Genomic DNA, 25,550 nt, shown 5'->3' with positions numbered 1-25,550 from the left:
GTAGCTGGGATTACAGGTGTGAGATGGAGCCACTGTGCCTGGCTCTACTTCTGCTTACTTTGATTAGCTTGGTACATTGGGCTACTAGGGTGCCTGGCATATAGCAGGTTGAGGCAGCTGTTATTATTGTTTAATTGTATGGGAAAATATTAGCAATCACCTACCTCTTGGGCCAGTGAGGACTGAGATGATGTAGCCTGACCCAGAATCAGGACGCTTCTCACTGAGTACATGGGAAGCTTCTGCCCCTGCCTATTTGGCTTCCAGTACCAGCTCTAGTGCAGTTTGGGAACCAGTTTGTAAGAAAATGAACTGAGAGCTAAGATTCGAGAATCTTACAAAATGGATAATCATTTGACTCATTTTACTCCGTCTGTGTTTGCAGTTCAACTGTTCTTTATTGGAAAATTGAACTCTTAATTAAATGGAACTGTGTTTCTAGTTATTGCTTCAGAACAAGGGCTTTAGATTAGGACTTAGAGAAAAGGGAAAAGTGAATGCAGAGAAATTATAAATATAATATTTTATTGCAAACAGAGTTGGGAAGAAAATGGCCTTGGGATCACTGTTCAGTTTAGTCAGGTTGGTTGAAAGGAATACCAGTGAAACTCAGTTTCCTCTCGAGCTCAGCTACACAGATCTTGAAAGGAACAGACTCAGCTCTGTGCTGTACTGTGCGACTTTTCTCCTCCTGCAGATTCTATAATAGGAAGTTCTTTTAATGGAGGTTACTGTTTTTCTGTTCTCTTAGATTTGGTGTGATTATTTTTTTTTTATAAGTAAAAGTTACCCCGTGGTGGACAAAGAATTTTTCTCCTAATTTGTGGATATCTTTACTTAAATCTGATTTACATATTCAGTACGTCACCTTTATTGAAAATAACAAAAAGGCATAACATATTGATAGGTTTTGTGTGTCATTGTGGCTGTTCCTCTACTACTGTGGGAATCGGTTTTTGTTTGAAGAGCACACCTGCCCATAGTTGAACTTCTGTTGAGAAGTGTCTGAGGGAATCATTTGAATGATGGCGAGAGAATCAAGTGTTTTGCTTTCGCTGATGGCTTTCTCAGTCACTGAAAATTGAGGGGAGAACGGATTCTTTCCCAGGAGGAAGAGGGTGAATTGAGATGTTTCCTTGTTTTGGGATGCCTGTGTTCTCCGGATGCCCTCGAAGCCAGCGCTGTCCAGTGGTCCTTATTGGGAGGGTGGCTCAATGCTGTGTCTGTATGACACAGTACTGGAACCACGAGCCACGTGTGGCTTTTGAGTATTTGAATTGTGATTAGTGTGACTTAGAAACTAAATTTTAAATGTTACTTGATTTAAGTAAATGAAGATAGCCACATGTAGTTAGTCGCTACGGTATTGGACAGCACAACTCTAAGTACATTTACTTATCCTTTTTGTGTAGAGTTCTCTTTAAGATACGTATCACCTAGATATTTATGACAAAGTTCCTTTAAAACGATCATCTTTTAAAGATGCAAGACTTCAAAAAAAAATGATGAAAGACTCCTTCAAAAATACTCACGGCTTAGGTCACACTGTTCAGAATTATTCACTAATTTAGAAAATATTTGTTATGCTGTGATGTAGGCCCTGGCGATCCAGTGGGGACGTGACAGGTCCCATCCCTGCCCTCATGGGTGGTGATGGATACTGGACATGTAACTGCAGTCAGGTGTGACCTTGGAGGGGACATACTGTGCATTGACTGGGGCACCAGACAGGGACTGAGCCTGTTTTGAAGGGTATTGGGAGTCCCTGGGGGCTGTGACGTTAGCACTGACACCTGAGGGTGAATAGGAGATGGCAGATAGTACTGTTCCAGGCAGAGGGAACAGCACACACAGCAGGGTGGAGGGCTGGCTCTTGTGACAGTTTTTGGGTTATGTTCACTGGGCTACCAGAATTTAGGAGGCCTCATGGTTTTGCTTCTGAGAGGGTGGAGACTGAAGGTGTGGTTCTGCCCTGCGGGGGTTGGTCGGGCCCGGAATCCAGTCTTGACTCCTACCACTTCATTCTTTTATTCAGCAAATATTGAAGCACATTTTATGTGTGGGGCACCCTGCTGGGCTGTGGTGATAACAGTGGTGGCAGAAGCTGCTTCTGTTCTCATGGAACTCTGAGTTGTGTGGTGTGGGTGAGCAGTCCCGTGGTGCCCACCATTGCCTATAGCATTTCATACTCAGCTCGATGTCTGACTGGAAGGAAGTGGATGCCTCAGGCTGGGTGGTCAGGGAGGCTTGTTGGAGGAAGGACACCAGAGCTCATTGAGGGTGAGTAGAGCATCAGCTTGGGCATCTGAAGGCGAGATAACGTCACCAAGGGCCTTGAATGTCAGACCAGGGAGTCCAGGTTATTTTTTTTAGGGCTTATAAAACAAAATTAAGTTTTAAAAAACCCATGTCCAGAGTGATTGGGGGAACTCCTGTGATTTATTTTCCAGAAGTCTAGATTAGCTTTTTCAAGGTGTGTTTTTTCATCCAAGCTCAGGTCTGTAGAGAGAGTAGACAATGCTTTCCCCTCCTGAGCCCTGTTTTTGGCAGGAAAAGGGCCTCATGAAAAGCAGCTTAAGAACTGGAACTAGTGTTCTTATTTAAGATGTTAGGAAATTTTTGTACAATTTTCTTTTAAAAGTTTTTTTAAGTTCTTTTGAGAAGATAATTATATTCATATGGTTCAGAATTCCAAAAAAACAGAGTAATTGGTGAAAACCCTTCCTCCTGTCTGTTTCTGGGGTCACTGGTCATTCCCCTCCGTAAAGGCAACCAGTGTTAGCTGTTTCTTATGTATTCTAGAGACGGACTGTGCGTAGCCAGGCAAATATGGTGTCTTCTTACTCTTTTTGCCCTAAGTAGCCCATTACATGTTAATTCTACTATCAGTGCCTTTCAGACTGATAACATATTTCAGAGCTGTTGGAAATGTTAGTATTAGAAATGCAGGATTTCTTCTATTTTTTTAAATTTTATTTTTATTTATTTTGAGACAGGGTCTCACTCTGTCCGCCAGGCTGGTGTGCAGTTATGTGATCATAGCTCACTGCAACGTCCACCTTCTGGGCTCAAGCAATCCCACCTCAGCCTCCCAAGTAGCTAGGATGACAGGTGCATGGCACTATGCCTGGCTAATTTTTTTTTTTTTAGTAGAGATATGGGGTCTTCCTATGTTGCCTAGGCTGGTCTTGAGCTCCTGGGCTCAAGCAGTCCTTCAACCTCAGCCTCCCAAAGTTTAGGGATTACAGATGTGAGCCACTATGCTCGGCCCAGGCTTTCTTTTAATTAAGTCTTCTTTTTTAATGGTAAAATGTTTTGGTGCTGCGTTTAGATAAATAACACAAAACAATTTTAATGTTTTCACTATGTTATATAAATAGGAATAATTGAAGTTTTCTTGTTTTTTGTTTGAGAGAGAGTCTTGCTCTGTCACTTAGGCTGGAGTGCAGTGGTGAGATTATAGCTCACTGTAGCCTCAAACTCCTGGGCTCAAGCCATCCTCCCACTTCAGCCTCCACAGTAGCTTGGACTACAGGCACGCACCACCATGCCCAGATAATTTTTTATTATTTTTGTACAGACAGGGTCTTGCTATGTTGCCTAGGCTTAAAGTTTTTTTAAAATTAATTCCATGTCATCTCAAAGAGTATTAGAGGTTTTGCTACTGTCATCAAAATGCATGTCATGCAGCCAGCTCACACAGAAGTTGTGTTTATTGTTTCTCAATTCCTGGAATAGATTCTTAAAACTTCTGGTTTTTATTACCCACCTTAGTAGTTGAAATAGAAATATCTGTAGGTTAGCAACCTACTTCAACACCAAGCAGATAAAGTTTCTTGATTGGTAGGACTTCTAAGAACATTCTCATTAACTCCAGACCTTTTCATTAATTTAGTTGATTAATGTAGAGATTGTAAAACACTGAGTATGACTCAGAAATCCTTTAGAAAAGAAAGGGTAAAATCAGTGAAGTTCCATCAGAAGAGTAGCTGAGTTCCCTGGCATTGCAGATCCAGTTGAGGGAGAGTGATGGGTACTTAGGAGGGGAGATAAGATTGAGAATCAATAAACAAAGGATAGAGAGCAAAAATGATAATTAGATCTCTTTTAGGGGTAGAAAGAGATATGCTAACGGTGTATGTAGGAAATGTCTAGAAGGAAATCTCTAGAAATTGTTTTTCGGGGTTGAGCTAGGGATGTTTTGGGGGCTGTTTTTCATTTTATATTCTTCTGAGTTTTTTTTTTTTTTTTTTAAACAAAGCAAAAAACCATAAATGTATTTACTTTCATACTGAAAAAAGAAAAACTAAAAAAATTCAAAACATTTTGGGGGCATATATGTTTTTGTATTGTTTTATTTTTATATTTGTGATTAAGAGAATCTGTTAAATGGTGAGAAGCAAAGTTTTGGTTAATTCTTGTTGCAAAACCTTTAGACCTCTAATGAGAATTATTTGAACAAAGTACAGATTACCCCTAAGAGGTGCCGTCCAGAGATAGGAAAATGTGACTGTGTTTTAGTGTGGCATCTGATTATCACTTCCTTTGTCACAAGCTCCGTTTTTAACATCATCTTTATATTAGAGGTTTCTCCATTGATTTGCTAGAAGCCACAAGACCTGACAGCCAACTAATTATTGAGTATTTTGAAATAATGTCAGATTTCCCTATGTGAGCATTGGGTACAAAATGTTACATGTCGATTGTCACATCCCTTTAGAAAAAAATACTTTTGAAAAGTTCTTCTTGAAAGCGCCCTCTCTTTTCTAGCCTTTTAAGCTTATTTGTACACTAAATATATTTTGAACTAATAGTGAACCCATTTCAGATTTTATCCTCAAATCATAAACACCCTAACTGGAAACTGCATCACTGGGAACCATTCCAGGTGTTCTGACCTGGTGCTGAAGTTAATCACCTGGGCCGGTATATCCCCAATGGGGGTGCCTTAAAAAAAAATCATTTTCTTGGCTGGGCGCGGTGGGCTCACGCCTGTAATCCTTGCACTTTGGGAGGCTGAGTGGTGGATCATGAGGTCAGGATATCGAGACTGTCCTGGCCAACATGGTGAAACCCCGTCTCTACTAAAATACAAAAATTAGCCGGGTGTGATGGCGTGCACCTGTAGTCCCAGCCACTCAGGAGGCTGAGGCAGGAGAATTGCTTGAACCCAGAAGGTGGAGGTTGCAGTGAGCTGAGGTCGCGCCACTGTACTCCAGCCTGGGTGACAGATGAAGACTCCATCTCAAAAAAAAAAAAAAAAAAATAGTTTCTTTAATTACTTCAACTAGTAGTTCATTCACATGTCTCAGAAAACTCAGAGGACAAAACCTGTAGAGAGAGCCTCCCTCCACCTAGCTCCTCCCAGGTAACCACTGGAAGTAGTGCTGTCTTCCAGGGTTTATCTGTATTCAGGCAGATACTGTTGACTCTTAGTTCTCTCTTCCCCCTTCCTGCCTTTTTCTTCTTAACTGAGGTAGCGTAGTGTACACATAGCTGCATACCTTTATTGTCTTCTTATAGTTGCCTACCATTCCATTATGTGAGCTGTGCCATAATTGCTTTAATCCTCTCCCCACTGATGGACCATTTAGGTTATTTCCAGTCTCGTTTTCTCACAAACAGTGTTTTAATGAATAGCCTTGTAAAGTTATACGGACAAGCAAATCTATGGAACAGATTCATAGAAATGGAATTAGTGGTTAAAAGGCATATGCATTTATAGTTCTGATCATAGCAAATTTTCCTTCAAGAGCCTGTGTGTTGGCAGAGTCTTAAAATGTGAAAGGCAGCACATATATTCTCCGTGTATACATTGCTAGATGTGTTGCAGATATTCTTTTTTTTTTTTTTTTTTTTTTTTTTTGAGACAGAGTCTTGCTTTGTCGCCCACGCTGGAGTGCATTGGCACGATCTTGGCTCACTGCAGCCTCCACCTCTCAGGTTCAAGTGATTCTGGTGCCTCAGCCTCCTGGGATTACAGGCATGCACTACCATGCCCCACTAATTTTTGTATTTTTAGTAGAGGAGGGGTTTTGCCATGTTGGCCAGGCTGGCCTCGAACGCCTGGCCTCAGGTGACCTGCCCGCCTCGGCCTCCCACAGTGCTGGGATTACAGGTGTGAACCACCGTGCCCAACCACGGATATTCTTTATCAGCATAGTCTATGATGAGTAACACTAAGGTTGTTCTTCAGCTTGTGATTCTCCATCATGTTGTGCTTCTCAGTTGTTTCTGAATTCTCTCATTTTATGGTGTACCTTATTATTTTGAGTCAGGGTCTCACTCTGTCACCCAAGTTGGAGTGCAGTGACGTGATCTTGACTCACTGTAGCCTCCATCTCCCGGGCTCAAGCAATCCTCCCACCTCAGCCTCCTGAGCAGCTAGGACTACGGGCATGTGCCACCATGCCTGGCTAATTTTTGTCCTTTTTTTGTAGAGACTGGGTTTTGCTGTGTTGCCCAGGCTGGTCTTGAACTACTGGACACAAGCAGTCCACCCACCTCGGCTTCCAAAAGTGCCAGGATTATAGGCGTGAGCCACCATACCTGGTCCTGGCATACTTTTTGGACTTAAGGCATTCATTTTCTGTTTGTGGCTCTCAAATAGCCCACATGCCTCCATGCGTTGTACATGGACTGGCACTTCCAAGTCTGCTTTCACGTCTGGAATATGCTCTTTCCCCCTTTCTTGACTTCTTGTTGCCGCCTGCCAGCTACATCTCACAGCATTTGGGGCAAAGGACCTGGTCTCTGGATGTCCGTTTGCTTGTTCTTATGGTATGGCTGGGGAATCTGGGGTGACTGGGAATCTGGGGTCTGGGGCTGCTTCTGCAAAGGCTAGATCCTAGCTCAGCGCCCACATTCTTCTTCATCCAGGACTGTTCTTGGCTGGAGAATCCTCTCCCTGTAAGCAGGGTGGTCAGGCAGCTGACTATATCACCTCTCCGGGGTCTGGTGCCCCTCTCAGCTGTGGTGGTGGTAAACAACCCGTTTTTGCTCCCCTGTCCCAGATAATTGGGGTAACGTGCAGGGGCTGCTGGGTCATTACTGTGTTCTGGTGGCAGTTGGCTGCTATGACAGCCACCTTCCATTCCACCCTTGTCCCCACCCTTCAGGGCTGAGGGAGGCAGCACGCAAACCGTGTTGAGGAAACTAACGTTGTCTTGGCTGTCTGGGAATGGCACTTCCCTGTGACTGCTAAGTGCACCAAATAAAAATAGACTGGCTGAATTTCCAGGACAGTTCAGGGTCCCAGGTGACAAAGAACTTTGAATAAGGACCGTCTAGGGTTTTTTGTTTTTGTTTTTGTTTTGAGACAGAATCTTGCTCTGTCGCCCAGGCTGGAGTGCAGTGGCGCGATCTCGGCTCACGGTAGCCTCTGCCTCCCGAGTTCAGCAATTCTCTGGTGTCACCCTCCCAGGTAGCTAGGATTACAGGCACCCACCACCACGCTCGGCTAATTTTTGTATTTTTAATAGAGACGAGGTTTCACCATGTTGGCCAGACTGGTCTTGATCTCCTGACCTCAGGTGATCTGCCTGCCTGGGCTTCCTAAAATACTGGAATTACAGGCATGAGCTACTGTGCCTGGCCCTGTCTTTCTTGGGTTCTTTAAATGGAACGTAAATAGTAATCATTCAGCGAAGCAGGATGTTTTTTGATACCTGATACAAAGTACAGCCATGAAGTGCATTTGAGAATGAATAAAAAAGCTAAAATTTTATAATCAATTATGCAAAGTAGATTTTACCTTTTCCAGGTAGCATTCTTGAATATTGTATTAAGTGCATTTTGATAAATCAGATATTTCCCTTTTGATTTACATTACAGTTTCTATGTAATTTTTATTTCAGTTAGTTTAACCTGATACCATAGCTTGATTTATTTCTCCTTCAAACTTTGAAGTTCATGATGTTTCCATGTTAAATGTACTTAGTAAGCAGATTTCCATGTAAAAGAGTCCCCCTGGATGGACCCTTCTGTGACATGAAGAATATTTATCCTGTAATTTACCTTTCAAATAAGAGGCAAACTCTGAGCAGAACTTTAGAGGGAAAGGACACAGAAAAGGCAGTTCCAAAGAGGCAGGGATGGAAGACAGCAAGGCAGGCAGGCAAAGCTGGCTGCTCTGCCATGGGGAGCTTCAAGGGAAAAACTTCAAGATGGCAGGAGCCCCTCGGTAGGTACAAATTCTATACAGTGGGAAGGGTGTCACTTTGGTAGGTATGTGGATCTGATACAGTAGGAAGAACCCCACTAGAATGTCGTATATGAAGAATCGACTCCTTGGGGAAGATCATTGTTAATGTCCACTTAAATATCATTCATACAAAACACAGCATATGACAGGAAAACAAGAAAACCCAAATTCTAGGCTCTAGTATAAAAGTAAGTGCTGTGTTGAGGGCTTTAAGACAGTTCGATTTATTAAACCCAAATTTAATAACCCGAGATTTTGTCACTGCTCTCCAGCCTGGGCGACAGAGCAAGCCTGCCTACCATAGTGAGGCCCTTCCCACCGTATGGAACTTGTACCTACCCTGGGGCTCCTGCCATCTTGGAGTTTTTCCGTTGAAGCTCCCCACGGCAGAGCAGCCAGCTCTGCCTGCCTGCCTTGCTGTCTTCTGTCCCTGCCTCTTTGGAGTTGTCAATGTCCTTTTCCTCTAAAGCTCTGCTCAGAGTTTGCCTCTTATTTGAAGCCTTTCCTACTTTTGTTCACTACCTTATTCCACTTGGCTGTAAAATATGACATACATGTTAATTTAAGTTTGTGACTTGGTGTCTATTGGCTGTCTTCCTCAATTAGAGTACAGTCCTCTGGGGAGGCCGACTTCTATTCTAGTCTCAAATAAACCCAAAGGGTCCTGCACCGAGTGAGGGCCCCTGAGCAGTGACTTGCTTCCTTCTGCAGGGGAGGGGAGGGAGGGGGCTGCCACCCAAGCTCTCTGGCTCTTCAGCAGATCAGTGATTCTGAGGAGGGGCAAGACTTACTCAAGATAAGATCACTGTTCAGAATGAAGTACAACCTCATTATTCTGTTCTAATTAGGGGTTGGTGTGTCTGCATAAAAGAAGCCTGAATTACGGAAGATTTTAGAAGGAGGTTGCTTTAATTATTTCCTAATAGTCATTGTAAAAAAAAAAAAAAAAGTTAGATGTCTTTTGGGAACTTGTTTAAATGCCTAGATAAAAATTACTTACGATGGCATAAATATTAATAAAACAGCTTTTCTCTTTCTTTTTTTTTTTTTGGTATGGAGAGTTGTTCCATTATATTTATTTGCATAATCCCCAAGAACTTTCAAAGCAAAGTAACCTTTAATTCTACTAGAATTGCCACAGATCAGCAGGGTTGAGTTGATTAGCAAGTCACTACCATTGGTAAGTGGTGGCTGTTGAGCGCCTGCTCTGTACCAGTCCTGGGGTGCCAGGTTCTTACAGGCTTTGGCTGGTTCAGCCCTCATAGGTGCCTTCGGAGATGGGATTGGGACAGTGATAATAATGACTAATATTTTTTGAGTCCTTACTGCATGCCAGGCTCAGTGCTAAATGCTGTATGGTTTAATTCTTTCAATAATCCTGTGAAGCGGGTGCTACTGTCCTTTTTTTAATTTAACTTTATTTATTTATTTTTTTGGGACAGAGTTTTGCCCTTGTTGCCCAGGCTGGAGTGCAATGACGTGATCTCGGCTCACTGCAACCTCCACCTCCCAGTGATTCTCCTGCCTCAGCTTCCCGAGTAGCTGGGGTTATAGGCACCTGCTACCACGCCCAGCTAATTTTTTGTAATTTTCAGTATTTTTAGTAGAGACAGGGTTTCACCGTGTTGGCTAGGCTGGTTTCGAACTCCTGACCATAGTGACCCACCCGTCTCCCTCCCAAAGTGCTGGGATTACGGGCGTGAGCCACTGCACCCAGCTGTCCTTCCATTTTAGAGCTAAGGAGGGGTACACAGGGAGGCAGTAGCTGTGGTGACAGCTGTGGTCTGAACCAGGGCTTGGTTGAGCACCCTTCTCACTACACCAGACTGCACTTCCTGTGTCCGTAGTGTCTAATCAGTAATAGATCAGTAAACACACCGAGAGCCTAGTGTGGCCTCCGGGTCATGTAACAATAATAATAACACTGTGAATCCTTCCAGCACTCTCTAGATTCCTCATCTCTAGAAGTGAACTTTTCCAGGATGCTTTGCCCTTGCTGGATCAAGTTTTTTGTATGTAGTTTTTTTCCTTCAAATTTTGTTTTAATTAACAAATAAAAATTGTATGTATTTATCATATACAACATGATGTTTTGAAATATCTATACATTGTGGATTGGCTAAATTGAGCCAGTTAACATATGCATTACCTCTTTCTGGGTCCAGTGTTAACTTAGAAATTAAAAATTCTTTTTGGAGCCACAGTGGCACATGCCAGCAGTCTTGGATACTTGGGAGGCTGAGGCAGGAGGACTGCCTGAGTCCAGGAGTTTAGGAGTTTGAGGCTACAGTGAGCCATGATCACACTTGTGATTGGCCACTGAGCTCCAGCCTGGGCAACAGAGACCCCATCTCTTAAATTCCTTTTGGAAGTTTTTCAAGGGTAGGTAAATAGGTGAATAAAAATGTTTACCTTTTGAAAGATTTAATAGAAGCATTTGAGTAGTCAGGGCTATAGTACAAGTCTGAGGATGTAGGGAAAAATCAGGTTTCTCCTATACTCATTTATTCCTATACTCAGTGTCAACAGTCGACACAGAATACTTCTGGGACCAGATTTGTGGAGATGCCCCCAGCCACACACATACACCGAGTAGGCACTCGGTGCTGCAGCAGACTCCAGCTGACAGGCAGATGGTGTCAGATCCCACGGTTGAGGGCTCAGTCCTCAAGACTGCCCCCGCCCCCTGCCATTTGCAAGCGCCAAGTTGTTTTACCTGTGCTTCTGACTGGCTATAAATGGGGTTCCCACAAGCCCCTCCTTGGGTTCAATTAATTTGCTAGAGCGGTTGACAGAGCTCAAGGAAACGTTTACTGGTTTTTTATTATAAAGGATATTATGAAGGATACCACTGAATATCAGGTGATAGGGCAAGGCATGTGAGAGGGCCATGTAGCTTTTTTGCCCCGTCCAGGTGTGCCACTCTTCAGGAACCTCCATGTGTTCAGCTATCTGGAAGCTCTCTGAACCCTCTACTTTTGGGTTTTTATGGAGGCTTCATTACATAGGCATGATTGATTAAACCACTGGCCGTTGGTGATCAACTTAAGATTTAGCATCTCTCCCTTCCCTGGAAATTGAGGATGGGCTGAAAGTCCCAGTCCTCTAGTCAGTCATGCCTTGGTCTTCCTGGTGACCAGCTCCTTTCCAGCCTAGGAGCTGCCAGCCATCAGTCAATTCGTGAGCATACGAAAAGACATTACTGGCTGGGTGTGGTGGCTCAGACCTATAATCCCAGCAGTTTGTGAGGCCAAGGCGGGTGGATCACCTGAAGTTGGGAGTGCTAGACCAGTCTGGCCAACATGGTGAAACCCCGTCTCTGCTAAAAATACAAAAAATTAGCCGGGTGTGGTGGTATGCGCCTGTAATCCCAGCTACTTGGGAGGCTGAGGCAGGAGAATTGTTTGAATCTGGGAAGTAGACGCTGCAGTGAGCCAAGATCGTGCCACTGCACTCCAGCCTAGGCGACAGAGCCAAAAAAAAAAAAAAAAAAATTTCTGTTTTGGAGATTCCAGGGATTTTAGGAGTTGTATGCCAAGAGACGGGGTGGAAGACCAGATACATAGTCACAGTATTACAAAAGTAATGCAAAAGACAATCTAAAGAAACCATGAAAAAAAAATCTAAAGAAAGGAGACCTTTTTCACAGGAAATGGGGATGTGAGAGAGAAATTAGGAGTGGGTGAGGAAGAGAAAATATGTGTGGGAGGGAAAGCAGAGAAGTATGAACACATCACAAAACAGCATCTGAAGTCTTACATGCTTATCAGTAATGTTGCTCATTCTACATTATGCCATTTAATCTGTGTATCAGTTCTAGGGTTGGGGTTCATTGATGCTGAGTTTGTAGCCAAAGAGTGAAATATACTTGGGTGGTCCCCTAAAAGGTAAAGAGGGCAATAGGAAAAAGTCTTAAAGAGAAAGATGAGCCAGTGTAATATTTCTAGAGAATTCATTATTGTTTCTGTTTTCAGAAAGTAGTAGTAAACATTAAGATAACTGCTTTATATCTTTGACTAGACAAGCAGCTTGTTGATACTGTGTATCGTCTATAATTTGTGCACTCATTCAGCACGTGGGTTTAATGCTCTATAGTACATACAGAGCATTTTATGCTAGGCACTGAGTATATAAGCAAGACAGGATCCCTTCTTTCAGGGAGTTTACAGCCTCACGCGCGTTATAACGTGAAGTTGTTAGCATAATTTTAATGCATTGTGTCTGTAGGAGCATAAAAGAGTTCTTATTTCCAGGAGAAGGTGTGATAAACCAGTCCTGTCAGTACAAATAATTTGGGGCTCCAAGGTGGAATTCAAAAAAGAAAATAAGGTGTTATGGAAGAGGAGGCTGTAGAAAACCTGAAGAAAGGTGTGTTTTGTGGATACTTTGGCTGATGGCTTTGAAATTTTTTTCAGATAAAACTGTTTTCAAGTGTTATTGGCTGCACAGATTGATTTAGCCACCCACCTGGTGTTTGATTCTAGTAGTTCATTCCTTGCTTAAGGTGAAATGCTGATTCCTGATCATCATTATTAAGAATGGATCCTGGAACAGATGTAGGTACCATTTGTCTTTCAGTGTTTAGAAGTGATCCCCACCTAACAGTCTCTGCGTGCAGACTGCCGGCTTGGGTTTCCTAGTATAGAAGTGAATGTCCTCTGTACCTTGCTTGGTAAACACTTGCCTTTCCTGAGGCTGGCTGAGTTTGGCCGTAACTTTCTCCTTCCTAAGTCCCTACTATTTTCCTCATTCCTCACTGGGTCTTCCCAGCCTCGTATGAGTGTGATAGAAATGGGGAAGTGTGTAGCCTCTCTTTTCTCTCACATCAGCTTAATGAAAGGGGTAGCCTCCTGGTTGGCAGCCAGGAAGCTCCAAAAGAGAAAATTCCTGTCCCTAGCTATGGAAGGATGACAGGCAGTGTTTGCTATTTGACATCGGCTGGGGAAGTCTCCTTGAGGTGCAAACGCCTTGGGTGCAGGGTGCCCACAGTCTCCTTTTCTTTGCATTCTCCCGGGCCCCCTGGTGACGGTCAGAGAGAAGAGGGCTTACCTGGGACTGGATCGCTGTCAATCGTGAACCTTAGGAACTTCCGATGATACAGATTGCTCTTGCTCAACCCATGTGTTGGGACACTTTGGTGTGTAGAAAGCAAAGCTGTGTTGTGTTGCAATATCCTGGCCTGCCTCCTTCACTCCCCTTTGTCAGTTTTTTTCACCTAGGGAATATGGAAATGTGACAGTGGTAAACAGAAGGGTGATGGTACGACTACGTGTGCGCCCTGTCTTGTCTTTTAAAAAGCCACACCCGTATATTTGGCTTTACACATATTCATATGGTGAATTACAGAAGAAGAATTAGTCTAACTCTCCCTTCACCCAAACAGCTGGTATATGTATTTGGACTGAAATAGGATGAAAAAGTGGTCACGGTGGTCAGAGTGTAGCAGACCAGTGAAAAACAAAAACACTAGCCCAGGACAGAAGCCCCGCTTACAACTTTGAAACTTGCCTGTGAATTTGATAAGAACTAGAATAAACCACAAATGAAAACTGATAGCTCTGAGAGTGCCAGGATGATGGGTGAATTTTTTAACTCTGGGGTGTTGGTACCCTTGTTTTACAGGTGAGGGTATGGAGATGCAGAGATGAAGCAGTTTGCCTAAGGATGCAGGATTTCAACTCCTGTGCTCAGCTTCCAGGTGTTCTGTTCCCATTGGCCTACACTGAGGCCAGCCCTGCTGGGTTTCACTAACTACTCTCTGAGTTTGTCTGCTCTTCTGTGGCCTGGCCTCCCTCTCTTAGGAAGAGTGCCTAGGGATGTTCGAAATAGCCAGTTAGGTTGCCTTTTGCAGATTTTTCCAAACTTAAATATAAAATATTTGGCACTTGTTTGCTTCTGGGTTACAGTGCTTGACACGGTCTCTTCATCCTCGCCCTGGACAGAAAGGAAGGAGAGCTGATCTCTAATGTAATGGCTCCACTTCCTGGTTTAGATGAAGTTTCATTTTCATGCTCATCAGTTAAGGAACACTGCATTTTTAAAAGTAGTTATTTTGGGCTGCAGTGGCTCATGCCTGTAATCCCAGTGCTTTGGGAGACTGAAGTGGGAGTATTTCTTGAGGCCAGGAGTTTGAGACCAGCCTGGGCAACATAGCAAGACCCCATCTCTACAAAGAAATTTTTTTTTAATTAGCCGGCAAGCCTGGGAAACATGGTGAAACCCTGTCTCTACAAAACAGTACAAAAATTAGGTGGGTGTTTTGGTGCAAGGCGGAAGCTGCATTGAGCCTACGTCTTCACTGCACTCCAGCCTGGGTGACAGAGCAAGACCTTGTCAAAATAATTATTTAATTAATTCATTAATTAAAAATAAAATAAAAAGTGAGCTGTTTGTGGTGGGGCACACCTGTGGTCCTAGCTATAGGGGGCTGAAGCGGGAGAACTGGTTGAGTCCAGGAGTTCGAGGACACAGTGAGCTGTGATTGTGCCATTGCACAGAGGTAACAGAGCAAGACCCTATCTCTAAAACTTAAAAAATAAAAAGTTGTTATTTGGGGGGGTACATATTTTCTTTTTTCCTTTTATTTGTAGTTGACATGTAATAATTGTATATATTAAGGGGGTACAGAATATTTTGTAACATGCAATGCATAATGAGCACATCATAGTAATTAGGATACCCACCACCTCAAACGTTTATCATTTGGGTTGGACAAAAATATTTATTAAGGAGTACTGAGTAAATGTGTGTGTGCAGGTGGACAAAGCCTGGAGGGCAACAAACAAAACAGTAGTTATGATAGAGAGGACTTTTTAATAAATATTTAATAAATATTGTACAGTCTTTGTATCTGGACACCTCAGTGAATCTCCAAATTTAGGATAGCATAATAGCGTGAAAACTGTGGACTGGAACTCTCAGAAGCATGTTGAGACTTATTTCACCAGGTGCAGGCCCTGTGCCCTCATGGAACTGTCTGCTGTATCTGGGATCAGATTCCTGTCTCTTCAAAATGACATGTCCTGTAACCATGAGGAGGTACCCCAAATTGAAGGACCTTCTACAATAACAACTGGCCTCTATTCTTCAAAAATGTCAGTTATGACCGGGTGCAATGGCTCACGCCTGTAATCCTAGCACTTTGGGAGGCTTAGGCGGGCGGATCACCTGAGGTCAGGAGTTCGAAACCAGCCTGGCCAACATGGCGAAACCCTGTCTCTACTAAAAATACAAACGTTAACCGGGTGCGGTGGCCTACGCCTGTAATCCCAGCTATTGTGGCTGAGGTTGGAGAATTGCTTGAACCCGGGAGGCAAAGGTTGCAGGGAGCCTAGATCGTGCCACTGCACTCCATCTAGCCTGGGCAACAGAGCAAGACTCTGTCTCATAAATAAATAAATAAATAAGAATAAAATGTCAGTTATGAAAGACAAAGGCCAGGGAACCTTTGATCCTTTTTCGATTAAACAAGGTGACAAAGACATGACAATTAAATGCACCATGATCCTGAGTTAGATCTCGGATCTTGTAATCTCATGGCTACAGGGCATGTCATTTTGAAGAGACAGATGTGTGATAAAGATCATTATTGGGACAACCAGCAAAATTTGAGTAAGGGCAATATATTCAGTATTGTATCAGTGTTACATTTCCTGAATTGCACATGCATACTGTGATTATGTAAGAGGATGTTCTTAGGAGATACGTACTGAAGTACTTAGGAAAACAGTGTTATTTTGTCTGCAACTTACTCTCAGTCTCAGTTTTTCTGCAAAAACTGTTGCATGCATGTACACACTCCTAAATCACACCTCATTCCTTATAGACAGGTAGGAAGATAACAAGTGTGTGTTAGACATGGTTTTCTAGACTGACAAGAGGGACTGGTCTGTTCTGCAGGGGCAGCCCAAAGAAAGTCTTCATAGTTGCTATGTTTAATCTGAGTGGGAACTGAGGTGAGTTTTAGAACAAGAGATTCAAGAAGAAAGATTCCCAATGCCTGTGCCAGCTCTCAGTGTTGTGGCTGGAAAGTAGGGGGCATCTGGTGTTGTCTTGTAAAGGAAGGCCGAGAAGATAGCCTCATGTGCCATGAGAAGGTGTTTGAACTTCTTCCATAGACATGATGGGTCTGTTAGGGTTAGGGTGAGGTTAAACTCCAGCTAAAATGGCTTAAGTGATAGTAAGTGTATTTTCTCACATAACATGAAGTTTGAAGGTGGGGAAGTTCTAGGGTTGCATCACTCAGCAGTTCAGAGCTGATCTCCCCACCCCAGGTGTTTGTGTTTTTGGCTACAGCCATCTTTAGCGTGCAAGTGGTGTCTGCTTTCCTGGCTATAGGGTGGTTGTCACCTGCCCATGACGAGATCTGGTGAAGAAGAGGAGGGAGATTTCTTTCTGAGCATCCCTTACTGTGAGGAAGGAACACCTTTTCCACAATGGTCCTGGTTCAGTGTACCTTCAGATTCCCTTAGCTGAGATTGTGTCACCTGCAAAGGGGAACATGATCATGGTGGTGGGCTTATCTGGTCACTTTCCCTCCTGTGGCCAGGGAAGGTTCCTCAGAGGAACCTCCCAGGCAGCAGCCACCTCAGATCATGTGGGTGTTGCCAGCAGCATGGGGCCAGGGGTATTGGGTGAGTAGACATTAGGCGATATCTCAGTTCACTGCAACTTCCACCTCCCAGGTTCAAGCGACTCTCCTGCCTCAGCCTCCTGAGTAGCTGCAATTACAGGCGTCTGCCACCACACCCGGCTCATTTTTGTGTTTTTAGTAGAGATAGGGCTTCACCATGTTAGCCAGGCTGGTCTTGAACTCCTGACCTTAGATCGTCTGCCTGCCTCGGCCTCCCAAAGTGCTGGGATTACAGGCATGAGCCACTGTGCCTGGCCGATGTATGGTGTTTTTTGTTTGTTTGTTTGTTTGTTTGTTTGTTTTGAGATGGAGTCTCACTCTGTTTCCCAGGCTGGAGTGCAGTGGCGTGATCTCGGCTCACTGCAAGCTCCGCCTCCCGGGTTCACGCCATTCTCCTGCCTCAGCCTCCCGAGTAGGTGGGACTACAGGCGCCCGCTACCACACCTGGCTGATTTTTTATATTTTTAGTAGAGACGGGGTTTCACTGTGTTAGCCAGGATGGTCTCAATCTCCTGACCTCGTGATCCGCCCGCCTCGGCCTCCCAAAGTGCTGGGATTACAGGCGTGAGCCACCGCGCCTGGCCTGATGTTTTAAAGTATTATGCAGCAGCTTATTAAACCTCCTGTTAAGGATAGCAGTAATAATAATAGACAGTACTTAGCATTTACCACCCATGGGCACTATTTGTTCTCAGTTGTGTTTTACATTTATTTATTCATTTGGTCCTCACAACAGCATTATGAGGTGTAGGGGCCATTGTTATCCCTAGTTTCCAGATGAGGAAACTGAGGCAAAGAAAGGCTGAGTAACCAACGAAGGTCACATCACTAATGAATGGGGAGCTGGAGGCAGAGCTGGAGTCCAGTGTGGGCAGCCCCAGTCTAGAGTCTGTAACCACTAGGAAAAACTGCCTCTGGGTATTTTCTGTGCTTTTTTTTTTTTTTGGATGCTACAGATAATACTAAGACGAACATATTTCTACATACCTCTTCCTTTGCACATACATGAATAGCCTGGCCGTTGTGTGTTAGAGTGCATGGGAAATGAGAGGGTAGAGATGACGTGTGTAGACCACGCTTCAGAGAAAAGTTACTTTGAAAGGGACCAGAAAAAAGGGGTTGTTTTAGTTCCTATTTGTTTCCTTATCAGGAAGGACGGATTATTTTGTTTAGTGTTTTATCTCCCTTTGGGGTGAAGACCTGCTTATGTCCTTTGTCCATTTATAGTCGGGACTCACTGTGCTTGTCATCTTCCTGTATGATTGACATTTACCCCTTTCATATACTACAAATACTTTTAGGCTCTTATTTTCAACTCTTTGTAGTTTCTGTGTATGTCTTTATTATCATTTCCTGCAGCTTCAACACTTTTAAGAAATCACTGATTTCATTTTGCGTTAAAGCTAGTTTATTTCTTGTATTTTAACTTTTAAATAATGTAATTGGCCGGTTGCAGTGGCTCACACCTGTAATCCCAGCACTTTGGGAGGCTGAGGCGGGTGGATCATGAGGTCAGGAGATCGAGACCATCCTGGCTAACACGGTGAAACCCCGTCTCTACTAAAAATACAAAAAATTAGCCGGGCATGGTGGTGGGCGCCTATAATCCCAGCTACTCGGGAGGCTGAGGCAGGAGAGTGGCGTGAACCTGGGAGGCGGAGCTTGCACTGAGCCGAGATCACGCCACTGCACTCCTTCCAGCCTGGGCGACAGAGAGAGAGACTGTCTCAAAAAAAAAAAAAGTAATTAAGATTGGCTTTACTGTCCCCAAATTGCGGTTCATCTAAGTCAATGCCCAGTTAGTTTTTTACACACATACATTTTTTTTTTTTTTTTTGGAGATGGAGTCTCGCTCTGTTGCCCAGGCTGGAGTGCAGTGGCATGATCTCAGCTCACTGCAAGCTCCGCCTCCCAGGTTCACACCATTCTCCTGCCTAAGCCTCCCGAGTAGCTGGGATTACAGGCGCCCGCCACCATGCCCGGGTAATTTTTTGTATTTTTACTAGAGACGCAGTTTCACCGTGTTGGCTAGGATGGTCTCGCTCTCCTGACCTTGTGATCCGCCTGCCTCAGCCTCCCAAAGTGCTGGGATTACAGGCGTGAGCCACCACGCCCGGCCACACATATGTTCTTAAAAGCATTTTAAAATTATAATTCAGTGAGTTTGGGGTCTTCCCATTGTTTTCTTTTAATTTGTATATCTGAGTTTGCCCTCAGCACCACACTATTTAATTATTGTTTTAGAATATGATAAATATAGTAGGGCTGTCCTTCTCATCTCTTTAACTTTTCTGTCTTCAGAATTTGAAGGATATTTTTTCTTTTTTTATTTTCCCAAACAAACTTGTAAATCATTTTGACATTACCTTTTTTTTTTTTTTTTTTTTTTGAGACGGTGTTTCACTCTTGTTGCCCAGGCTGGAGTGCAATAGCGCAATCTTGGCTCACTGCAACCTCCGCCTCCCGGGTTCAAGCTATTCTCCTGCCTTAGCCTCCCGAGTAGCTGGGATTACAGGAATTCGCTACCACACCCAGCTAATGACATGACTCTTAAGACATGCTAATGTTCGTGCTGAATGCCCCACTAGGTTAAGATCATAGAAACATGGCAGTTGGAGAGCTGTAAAGGTTGCTTAGTTTCTCATTTCCATTTCTGTTTAATTTCTAGATTTTGGATCATTGTTTGACTTGGAAAATGATCTTCCTGATGAGCTGATACCCAATGGAGGAGAATTAGGCCTTTTAAACAGTGGGAACCTTGTTCCAGATGCTGCTTCCAAACATAAACAACTGTCGGAGCTTCTACGAGGAGGCAGCGGCTCTAGTATCAACCCAGGAATAGGAAATGTGAGCGCCAGCAGCCCCGTGCAGCAGGGCCTGGGTGGCCAGGCTCAAGGGCAGCCGAACAGTGCGAACATGGCCAGCCTCAGTGCCATGGGCAAGAGCCCTCTGAGCCAGGGAGATTCTTCAGCCCCCAGCCTGCCCAAACAGACAGCCAGCACCTCTGGGCCCACCCCCCCTGCCTCCCAAGCACTGAATCCGCAAGCACAAAAGCAAGTGGGGCTGGCGACTAGCAGCCCTGCCACGTCACAGACTGGACCTGGTATCTGCATGAATGCTAACTTTAACCAGACCCACCCAGGCCTCCTCAATAGTAACTCTGGCCATAGCTTAATTAATCAGGCTTCACAAGGGCAGGCGCAAGTCATGAATGGATCTCTTGGGGCTGCTGGCAGAGGAAGGGGAGCTGGAATGCCGTACCCTACTCCAGCCATGCAGGGCGCCACAAGCAGTGTGCTGGCTGAGACCCTAACGCAGGTTTCCCCGCAAATGACTGGTCACGCGGGACTGAACACCGCACAGGCAGGAGGCATGGCTAAGGTAAGTGAACTGAAGCACTTTCAATACTTCCTACCTAACCGCGGGCTTTCCCTCCGAGTAATGCGTAAAATGGGACCACGTGGCCCACTCCTGTTTTTCCTTTTGGGCTCTCCACGTGCCACTCATGCTTGGAAGAGAGATTTCTTTCTAGGATAAAGATCTCTGCCCCATTTCTGTCTTTAAAATGAGAATTCTTAAAGAAGTAGGACAGCTTGCAGGTCAGGCAGTTGGAAAATACAGGGCCTAATGTGTCCATGAACCTGGTAAAGGTTGCTTCCTGCCTGTGTACTGCCCACTGAGGAGGTGATCACTGGTCTGTGTGCTCCTCTATGGCCACCCAGTGAAGTATGTGTTGGTACAGTATCCATTTCACTGAATGAGAAAGCTGTGTTCCAGGGTTGTCAACTCACTCTCTGCCATGTTAACAAGGGAGAAGTGGCAGAGCCGGGGAGAAGCACAGGCATTCGGGTCCCAGAGGAAACACCAGTGCAGTGGTTCTTCAGGTGGGGTCCCCTGGACCAGCAGCAGCAGCAGCATCCCCTAGAAGCTTGTTAGAAATGCAGACTTCTTTATTGACTCAGAAGCTCTGGGTGGGGCCTGGGCTTTAAGAAGCCTCCAGATGGGTACTGGACACAGTGACTCACGCCTGTGATCCCAGCACTTTGGGAGGCCGAGGTGGGTGGATAGCTCAACTCTAGGAGTTTGAGACCAGCCTGGGCAATGTGGCGAAACCCTCTCTTAAAAAAAAAAAAAAAAAAAAAAAAAGCAGCAGCTTCCAGGTGGTTCCAAGGTCACCCACATCCCCCCAACACACACACACACACACACACACATCCCCCCAACACACACACACACACACACAGCCAAGAGCTCTGCTAGGGAAAGGACTGGACTGGGATTTGCAGCCACCAGCCTTGCAGCTGCCTTCTAGAGTAGGAACTGAACTTGGAGAAGGGGGAAGGCAAATGCCTGGATAGATATGAGACAGCTGGAAAAGCCCAGGGCTGACAGGGAGGAGCGCAGAGAAGGAAGCGCAGCCTATTCCCACTGAAGTGACAAACACTGGGGACGCTCTGCGGCCAGAGGCTTCTCAGCGTCAGCCACCAGGCACGTCTTCAGGCAGTAGAATTCAGCACATCCCAGAACAGAAAATCAGTTTGGGCTGTTCTTTGGATTTGTTTAGTCCCAAGTAGGGGTGAGGGAGAATAAGAGTGGAACACAGTTTCCCCACAAGGTTGATGAGAGCGTTGGGTGACGGATCGAAAACCCTGTGACTGTCGGAAACGAGAGGATTTTTTTTTTAACTTAAGAAATGAAGATGAAGTAATGCTCAGTGTTTAAATTGCATTTGTCTCTTTTGAAATGTTAATAGAGGGGAACGTGAACTTAAATTTTACTTGTACCTGGCATTTGAAGAAGAGTCTGTATGAGTGTGTCGATTGAGAAGGAATTTCTCATGGGTTTATGGTTCCTGGAGAGATTGATCCTTGTTCCTTTTCCCAATTCATTCATCACTCTACTCCTTACTACCCATTTTTAAAACTCTGTCTATTCTGGAGAGTTTAAATCATATGAAGTCGACATAGTAGTATAAAGCAATGATTCCCAAATTTTTTTTAATCTCAAGACTCCTGAATAATCTTAACAATTACTGAGGACCCCAAAGAGATTTCTTTAGTATGTGCAGTATACCTCTCAATATTTACTATGTTAAATAGTAAAACAGAATTTTGAAACACATTTCATTATCCGTCCAGTGCAGTGGACGGATCGCACATCACATCACACATCACAAAGTAACTAGAAAACTAGATCTACTGTGTTCTTGTGAGAGAATCAGAGGGAAAAGGCAAATCATGTCTTAGTATTTTATGGAAATAGTTTTGACATCATGGTCCCCCTGAAAGGTCTGGCACCCTGGACTGCACTTCAAGAGCTTTTGATAACATGTATGTAGAAGTTAGACTTTGTACACCTAAACGCAAAGCCGTTATCACGTTAACAAATTTAACAGTAACGTCATGTCAGCCAGTATCCACAGAATAGTCACGTTTCCAGTGGTCTCATATGTTGTAATTTTTTTTTTTTTGAGATGGAGTTTTACTGTTGCCCCAGTCTCTGGAGTGCAGTGGCGCCATCTGGGCTCACTGCAACCTCCACCTCCTGGGTTCAAGTGATTGTCCTGCCTCAGCCTCCCGAGTAGCTGGGATTACAGGCGCCTGCCACCGCGCCCGGCTGACTTTATATTTTTAGTAGAGACGGGGTTTCACCATGTTGGCCAAGCTGGTCTCGAACTCCTGACCTCAAGCGAGCCACCTGCCTCTGCCTCCCAAAGTGCTGGGATTACAAGCGTGAGCCACCACGCTCGGCCTATAATTAGTTTTTATAGATTTTTACTCAAAATCTACATTTCAGTTAGTTGATATGCCTCTTAAGAATCTGTTCTCTGTTGATCTGTGGGATCCTTACAATTTATTTATTGAAGAAACATGTTTTGGTTGTTGTCTGCTATTTATCCTGGAGAGTGTCTTCCAGAAGTTGGACTTTGCTGATTACACCTGTAACACTTCATGCTCCTCTGTCCACCCAGGCTTTTCATTCCATCCTGGGGTTGCTTTATACAGAGTGGTCTTTCTTTCAAACAGCAACTCATGGATGTCACTGTTTGGAAAGTGAGCCTCGTTAGCGTGCTGGGGACAGTTGTCTCTTGTTTCCTATAGGTATCTCAAAGCAGCCCACTAGAGGTGGATAGAGTGCATTTTTTAAAGATGTGTCATTGCTTTTGGGTGGAATGAAAGACCAAGTAGTGGTGGGCAGAAAGTAAGAGCAAGAGACAAGTCCATTTTAAACCATTCCCTCTCTAGAACCTTACGATAACAGAGCCAACTAGATTTTAAAATGCACAGGGAAAAGGCACTTTTTTAAAGATAATTCTGTTTTAAGAACTGTTACACAGGAAGTACATCCTATGAAATAATTAAAATAGTAGGAAAAAAGCAGCATCCTCCTTACAGATAAAGATTTAAAATACATAATGAAACCAGACTACATAAGCACCTTGCTGTTTTACTTGGCAGTGTACCTTAGATGGCTTTCTGTGACACTGCACAGAGACTTTTTTTCTTACTGATAGCAAAGTATTCCATTATATGATACATCATAATTTATTGATCTAATTCTCTGAGGATGAACATTTGGATTGTTTCTGACTTTTTACTAGTACAAAAATGCCTGTCCACATGTGTCATGGATTAGATTCTGAAAAGGAAAATTAATGGGTCACAGACTTCTTTAAAGTTTGTTTTTAGAAAGTAAACATGCACATGATTTAACGACAAGCAACCATAAAAATACTCTTAAGAGTAAGAACCAGAGAGTTAATTCTTAATTCTTGAATTTTGGTTCTCCCAAATTCTCACCAAAGGCAACTATTATTTATTTTCTGTCCTGCCAGAGATGGTGTATGCGTATAAAGGCGTAGAGAGAGGGGTGTGGGTATGTGTGTGCTATCTCCCCAGACATAAAGAGTAGCATTACACAACATTTTCTTGTGAGTGTAGATGTTCCCCTCCCCACCCACCACTTAACAATACAAGTTGGAAATTCTTCCATGCTCCGCGTAGATGTCAGTCATTCTTCATAGGTACAATAGGAATTCCTGATTTGGGTATATCGTAATTTAAGGACTTGTGCCATGTAGGCTGAGCATTTAGGTTATTCCCAGTATTTTGCTGTTTTCACAGTTTTGCTTTGAACACATTGTACATACATCTTTGTACAGCTGAGTGACCGTATCTGCTAGATAATTTATTGGACGTGGAATTCTGAATTAAAAGATACTGAGATTTTAAATAAGCATAGATAATCTCAGGTACTCTTCAGAAATATTGTGCAAATTACACCTTCACCAAGAGTAGATGAGTCTCTATCCAAATCTTGACCAACACTGAATATTACCATCCTTTTACTTACTTGACATTCTGTTAAGCAAGTTGTCTTCTTTGTTAAGTCTTTTCATAAGGTCATGGGCAGTTGTATTTTACTGATTGTTCATAATCTTTGTCTATTTTTCTCTTGAATTGTTTGTCATTTTTTCTCATTAATTTATATTCTTAAGTCTCTTAAAACATGTTTTTCCCCTTTGTTACTTGCCATAGTCTGTTTCACCAGGAATATGGTCACATAGGTTTACAATATGTTTTTACCAAGCGTATGTTTTCAGTTTATATAGAAACACATTTATCCATTTATTTCCTTTATGGCTTTTAGGTTTTATGTCACATTTTAGAAGTGCTTTTCCTATTAAAAAATTGAGAAATATTTTCCTGTATTTTTCTCCTTATTACATGACTTTTTTTTTTTTTTTGAGATAGGGTCTCAGTTTGTTGCCCAGGCTAGAGTGCGGTGACATGATCTCAGCTCACTGCAACCTCCGCCTCCCAGTCTCAGGTGATCCGCCTGCCTCAGCCTCCCCAGTAGCTGGGACTACAGGCACGCACCACCACATCTGCCTAATTTTTGTGTTTTTTTGTGGAGACGGGGTTTCGCCATGTTGCCCAGGCTGGTCCTGAACTCCTGAGCTCAAGCGATCCACCCACCTCGGCCTCCCAAAGTGCTGGGATTACAGGCGTGAGCCACCGTGCCTGGCCTCCTTGAATCTTTAACTCAATTTATTTTGGCATAAGGAGTGAGACACAGAGATCCAGCAGTATATATTTTTTCATGTTATAATCATCTTAGTACCATTTATTTAGTATTGGTAATCCATCTTTTCTCCCACTGATATGATGTGCTGTTTTTGGTATATACTTTATTCTCTTTTCAAATATATAGGATTTGGGTCTTATTTCTGAACTCTTTTTCTTTAGTTCCATTGACCTTTGCTTGTTCCTGTGCCAGAAGCCTATTAACCTAGCTGTGTGATGAATTTTAGTATATGACCTCACTAGTTATTTCTCACACAGGTAGTTCTCAACTCTGTCTACACTTTATCAGATTTATCTGGAGAATTTTTAAAAATATGATGCCTGAACCCCACTACAGAGCAATTAAGTTAGAATCTGGGGGATATGGTAGAAGCATTTGTATAGTGTGTAGTTCCTCAGATGATTTTCATGGCAGCCAGGGTTGAGAACCCCACTGTGTTAGATAAATTTAGGACTTTTTTTCACATTTTAAAAACAAAAAATCTTTGGGATTTTGGATTTATAAGATTCAATACAACTTTATAAGTCATTTTAGTAGGGATGTGACATTTTAACAGTTTTGTGACTTCCTGAGTCTTCTTATACATATAAATTATCTTTTCTGGGGGTCTTATGTTGCTTGGAAGCA

The 25,550-nt window shown here is 43.5% G+C and overlaps 1 protein-coding gene across 4 annotated transcripts in view; it reads left to right on the top strand.

Annotated features, from left to right (window-relative positions):
- CREBBP (CREB binding protein) overlaps positions 1-25,550 on the top strand; it is a 154,868-nt gene that overhangs the window by 9,851 nt on the left and 119,467 nt on the right. For all 4 annotated transcript variants that reach the window (XM_002826060.5, XM_054533356.2, XM_054533355.2 and 1 more), the window contains exon 2: positions 19,504-20,216. In XM_002826060.5, coding sequence (XP_002826106.3) covers positions 19,504-20,216 — 713 coding nt within the window. The remainder of the gene's footprint in view (positions 1-19,503; positions 20,217-25,550) is intronic.

The sequence above is a fragment of the Pongo abelii genome, chromosome 18, assembly GCF_028885655.2.
Source record: "Pongo abelii isolate AG06213 chromosome 18, NHGRI_mPonAbe1-v2.0_pri, whole genome shotgun sequence".
NCBI classification, from domain to species: domain Eukaryota; kingdom Metazoa; phylum Chordata; class Mammalia; order Primates; family Hominidae; genus Pongo; species Pongo abelii.
Note: the sequence above shows the minus strand (reverse complement) of the source record. Positions and strands in the feature narration are given on the sequence as shown.